Source organism: Ambystoma mexicanum, chromosome 1p, assembly GCF_040938575.1.
Source record: "Ambystoma mexicanum isolate Mex_15411 chromosome 1p, UKY_AmexF1_1, whole genome shotgun sequence".
In the NCBI taxonomy this organism is placed as follows: Eukaryota; Metazoa; Chordata; class Amphibia; order Caudata; family Ambystomatidae; genus Ambystoma; species Ambystoma mexicanum.
The window spans coordinates 74,143,887-74,149,886 of record NC_090921.1 but is presented as its reverse complement, the minus strand read 5'-3'; the positions used below and the strand labels follow the sequence as shown (position 1 = coordinate 74,149,886).

Genomic DNA, 6,000 nt, shown 5'->3' with positions numbered 1-6,000 from the left:
TGCCAATTTGATAAAACCACCAAAATAATGGGGTCCTCACCTATCGTTATAGACCAACTGCCTTGAACGCCATCGGTATGAAGGCAGAATGTGAAATTAATGAAGGCTGAAATGGGCCATGGCTCTTAATTAGAACGTTCTTTCTGGCCAGGGAGGAGTGATTTGATAGATAAAGTAATTCCATAATACAAATGTCTTCACCATCAAACTGAAAACATGATTGCCATCAAAAAACTCTTGGGGGGGGGGGGGTCCCCCTGAGTCCAAAGGATCCCTGGTGCTATGACACATTCACGAATCAGTACACCCTAAGCCCTGGAACAGAGAACTCATTGCTTGAACCCCAAGGCAACCAACATTCTGAGGTGAGGAGCAGGCCAAAACTTGTGACAAAGGCCCAGTCAACCATGCACCAGAGTTCACAAACTTTACACGTTCTGGCCTCATGCTGTTCCGTCAACATGTACACGTTAAGAGAGCTTTTTTCACAGTCTAGGGATTGAGGCGTGAGTGAAAGGGTCCAGTAGTTGGAAGATCATACCTCATTTAATGCTCCTGCAAATAATGAAGGCTTTGATCTAATCCTCCGCTTGACGGGCCTGCTCAATATATGTAGGATCTTGTAGATGCTTTTGTCCAACAGCCATTGGGCGGGTTATGGATATAGGTTTGAATTATGCTCATTTTGGCTTTGTACTAATGATGCAAATTGCTTACGACAGACATGCAATGTGGCTATTAATATGCTTTTTGCATGCAAGAGCAAAAAAGCATGCAATGAAGTGGACTCAGTAGGATAAGTTAAACTCAAATTAGTATCTAGTCGAACAGAGGAAGTAGCAGCCCTTAACGTTTGTGTTATCATGTGTTAGAGGGGTCCAAGGCGTGCTCTCCAGAAGCTTCCTCACACAGTCATGGCACAAACTCATTTAAATGTTCAAGTACTGCCAATGTTGTTGTGAATCTGCACACGTGTGATGTAGTGACGACTGTGCATACTACATGAAGAGTGGCTGAATACCCACAGCACAGCCATTCATGAAACATACTTGGGTCTATACCCCCAGGGTGGTGTGCAGACTTACTTTTAGAGGGCCTGCAGATCGGATATGATCTGTACCCATGAAGCTCCTCTTGGCTGTACAATGCCAAAAAGCCATGCTCCCTTGGCAATGGCAGAGAAGCATAGGGCACCTGCTAGAAAGTGCCCAGAGATTTCCCATATAGAAGCAACACTTTATTGTATAAAGGGGAGGGTATGACGGAAAGCCTGAATGCATTTCTGAAACACAGAAGAGTCACTGTCAGCCGGAGTCTTTCATTTAAAAAGTGCAGTTTGTTTTCTTTTCCTAACAAACAATCAGAGCGTATGAAGAAGAAAAAAAAAAAAGGTTGGTGGCTCATTTGGCTAAAAACTATTGAACTAAATAACAGCAACAACAAAAAGAAAAAAAACTAGACATGCTGCAAACCCCACTGTACTTCCCAAAGCCTGGTTCCCCAGCACACCGGAGATACTGGGCAACATGACTAATTTGTGAGCAACTGTAAGTTGGCTCTGAACTCCACTGAGCCTTAGGCAGGCTCCCTTCTGCCAAAGAGGCCGAACACATGGTAGGAGTGTGTTTCATTGTGATGATTTTTAGGCATTGTACAGAAATGCAATGTGAGATGAATCTAACTCCCCTGCTAAAATCCGTTCCCCGAAAGACATTTTGGAAAGTGGTAGAAAGCTGCGCAGAAGAGTTGGGGGGTACAGGACGTTTCCCTACGGGAGTGCCAGCAGCCTGTCCACTACCAAGGTCTTTCCAGGTTCAGCTTTTGTTAACCAAGTCGAGCAAAGTCGGTGTCCAGGCTTTTAAGAAAAAAACCTCTGGCTGTATCGCTGACAAGATTTCCAAACTTCCCAGAATTTCAGTTTCACTTTGTTCAAAGTTAATTGAAGTTAAATTTGAACTGGAAATTGCCAGAGCTGAAGGGGTTGAACTCGAAAGGCCATTGCTGTGGATGCCCGCCGCCTCCTTGCTGGTTCTCTGGGTCCAGGGGATCTTCTCCTGCATCAACCTTCTGTCGCATTTCTGGGATGGAGGAAAATGAAAAGATAGGTTAGCACAGTACTTACAAGAAGGTGATAGATCTCCAAATCCAGTTCAAATAAGAGACAACCATTTTAAATCTTCCTGAATGCACCAATATGCAACAGTCACCAATCCCCCCCTCCCCGCACCTCCACTGTGAAGATTGTCAAGAAGCCAGAGTGGTCAAGATAAGTCTGTGAAATCATAACTGGGATATCCTGCCATTCCTGTCTTTGAGTCCTAAGGAGAAAGAACCGGGCACAAAAGCACCATAGGAAAGACCCCCCAAACAAGGTGAAGCTATAAATGAAAACTCCACAAGCTGCCCTTTTCACCTCCAGCAAATATAATGTCTCCTTGTCAACAGAACCTTTCCGTTCATCGTTCTTTGGGGTATGCAAAAGGCATGCTTGCGGTCAATTTAAGCAGATGTCGTATGGATGAACACCCAGTTTATCATTAGCCCTAGCCTACCAACTTAAAGGACAAAACGCATTCAATTTCAACATCATATGGAACAACAAGTACAGTAAACTAGAAGAATGATGCAGAACTCATTTAAAGTTATTTGCTCACATCTATTGTGCATCGGTCCAAGAGTGCAGTACTTCAGAATAAAGTGGTGAGAGCCGTGCAGACAAATGGAAAGAGTGATTTTCATTTCAGATTTACCTGAAGCCTTTTTACTAACAAGGTGCTTTCCTCCGGAAATCAACGGCACGCATGTAACGCATATAATCTATGCGGATGACATAGTGTTGCTTGATAGTACCGAAATAGGCCTACAACGATCACTGGTAGCACTGCAATCTTACCTAACGGCAAATCATTTAATGATAAATGTAAATAAATCTCAAGTGATGGTTTTTGGACCAAAAAACAACTCAAGAAAAGCGAGGTTCAACTGGCACATCGATAAGGAAATACTATCAAGAACAGAAGCCATCCGATATCTGGGTGTTTCATTCAATGTATCAATCAGAGAATGGAGTTGGACAAATGAAATCATCTCGCGTATGCAAATGTTTGCTTTGCAAGGACGCAAATTGCATTTAAACTATGGGAAATTCTCCCTTCAACCAGTGACGACTTTCTACCTCCAGAAAGTGATCCCAGCAATATGCTTTGGTAGCGAAACAGGGTGGAACATCAGGGCATGCCTATGGGCCCAAGTTGAGGGCTGCTTTTGGTGTAAAGTCCTCCAGCTACCACAATGTGTCTCAATGGTGGCCGTGAGACACGAATTGGGTCTTGACTCCCTGCACTCAACAGTATTATGGAAATGCATACTACTGCTGAGGAAAATGAGACTGCTGCCGGTGACAACGGCTTACACAATCTTGGCCAACAAAAAAAATGATACTTCTGCTTCCATGCTAAATAGCTGGGAAGAGAACCTACTAGGCATCCTGGAAGATGCAAATATAAAAATGCCTTTGGTTCTACAGTCGCTGGAACTGGCAAAAATAAAATTCATGCAATCCAAGTGGATTAAAAATGCAGAAAGGCGAGCAGCATTATCCACAGGCTTAGACCTCGGTATGTGTGAACAGGAAAGAGGCACTCTACCGAAATACCTGTCTAAGTTTCTGTCTCATTATCACCGGCATCAATTTCTAAGGCTTCGCCTTAATTTGTCCAACACTAAGCTACGCAAGAGGAGAATAAAAGATCCCATGATTACTGATGCTAATTGTCGCTTTTGTAAGCAGGAACTCGAATCTATCAAACATCTCATAATCGAATGCACACAGATCACTGAATAGCGCTCCCTCCATCTTGAACGTTATGCCCCTAAAAATGGCAATATGGAAGAGTGGTGGTCATATTTGATAACGGGAAGAAACGTGCAGTTAACCTGCAACGTGATCAACTTCATGGACATGGTATTGATATAATTATTGTAAAACATTGGTTCAGCAGTAAAAGGATACTATCTTAGACGAATCATTATGCCCAGGCTTGCATAACCCGAACGGAAAAATGCATTAATGCAATGACGTGGGCTGAGGATTATAAATGTATTTGACAAAAAGTTTGTTTTTCTTTACAAAACTAAAAGTCTATAAGTAAAAATAAATAAAGATTTGCATGAAGGCAAATGTGGGTTTTGGACTACAGGAATTTCTACCGTGGTCTGGATGAAAGGGAGGATAGGCGGTGAGGCACAATTAGGGACAAAGGTTCGGATGAACCAGGTCATAAATGGTTCCCATAACATGAAGGGGGTGCTGCGGTACGAGTCTTTTAAACTGCGCTTATCACCACTATAGTCTTCTTATAGCACAGAGCTTGCGGGCAAAGGCCTATTGAGCCCCTGTCAGGGTTGAACCAGAGTCTCCAAAATCTCTCTCCCACCCATCAGAAGACTCAGAACTCTGATTAGAACCCAGTGAGACAGACCATTAAAATGCTTAAGGAAGTTCCAGATAAAGAAAACGAATACAACGAAGAGTAAAGAAGCACTATAGGCACATTGTAGTACATGTTAAATTATCCAGTCACCCAGTCCCTAAACACCAAGCGCTTTTAAAGCACCCTGGATCGGGGTTGTTATTCAATAAAAGATCATTAGCTATGTCCCTGTGTTTTCCTCCTCCAGGATTAACTATGCCTATGTGCCCACTCAAACCGGCAGGTGAGTCCCTATACATTCCCTACTTATGGTTACAAGCTGAGTTCACTTATTCTCCATCCTCCCAGCAATGACCTCTAATCACTACATAGCTGGTTGCAGCCAAGGGCTTAAAAACCGTAGCCATCATTTTGCGCCTTGACGTATGGTTGAATGGGGCAATGTTGCTTTGAAGCGTCCTTGTGGATGTTGCATTGGCCTAAGGACTGCTGGAGTAGGATGAGGGCCTGTGGTGTACATTGGCAAGTGTGAAAGGACAAGAATGTTGATTCTTTGCTTAACATCAAGGTCCACAAGAGTGCTGCAGTGTGTGGGTGATCGGGGAAAATGATTGGAGCTCTTACAAAAGGAGTAGTGCTTCTACACCCCACTTACCCTCATGGGGGCTCTTGCAAGTATGAGGCTATGCCCCTTCGGCCATTGCTTACCATCTCACACACAGGGTGTATCTGATTGGAGGCACTCTGGGACAGAGTCGGACATGAAAAGGGACTGTCGCAACTTTTAAACATTATAAGGCTCCAGCATGGATGGGTGGTAGGTATGCGAGTAGGGTTAAGGAGGGCTTGGCACAATTCCCCTCAATGGGTGTGTGGTGTGGTGGAGTAGGAGGCAACAGGGTTTACAGTTACTTACCTTAACCTACAGCTCTGCAGACTGATCAAGATTGTCATGATGCGCGCTCTCCAACCAAACATGTGGAATAGTATTGCATGATCTCGAACCACATGTAACAAGACTCCCCTTGGGCGGTCGCTAGAAACACCCAGTGAGAGATGCCTCAGCATCACCTTCAAACCTTCTGCTATGGTGAGATTGCTTGTGATCTAGTCCCTAGTAAAAAAGTAATCTTCAACAGGTTTAACAATACAAGGCACCAGTTCTAAATCCAACAGCCTGACAGTGGACTATGCAAAGCATGTGAATTTATAACGGGTGATCAGCGCACAAGCACTTGACTTTCCAACCATATGGACTAAATCACAATGATCAGGATGGCCTTCCTGGAATCATCACAACCTTTGTCCTCAGCCAGGCTTAATCGCCCGCCTCTCCTGCTTCAGAACAAGTGCATTTGACTGCTATGAAAAAGGGTTCTCTTGACACCTCGAGGACACCCAAATCTTCTCTTCTGCTCCATTTTGGATGCAACCAAAACGATGTTTTTTCCAAGGCACTACGAATAGTGGTCAGAGAATAAGCTAACAAAACGTCACAAGTATAAACTCCTCTTGCTCCCTGATCCAAAATCGGTGAGGTTCAATTAGGAGTTCATTACATTTGACA

General features: G+C 43.8%; 1 protein-coding gene across 1 annotated transcript in view; it reads right to left on the bottom strand.

The window, feature by feature from the left end:
* Positions 1-1,224: 1,224 nt before the first annotated feature.
* LOC138566218 (dnaJ homolog subfamily C member 3-like) overlaps positions 1,225-6,000 on the bottom strand; it is a 406,060-nt gene continuing 401,284 nt past the window's right edge. Inside the window, exon 12 of the mRNA XM_069643277.1 lies at positions 1,225-2,078. Within this exon, the coding sequence (XP_069499378.1) occupies positions 1,936-2,078 (143 nt within the window). The 3' untranslated portion in view covers positions 1,225-1,935. The remainder of the gene's footprint in view (positions 2,079-6,000) is intronic.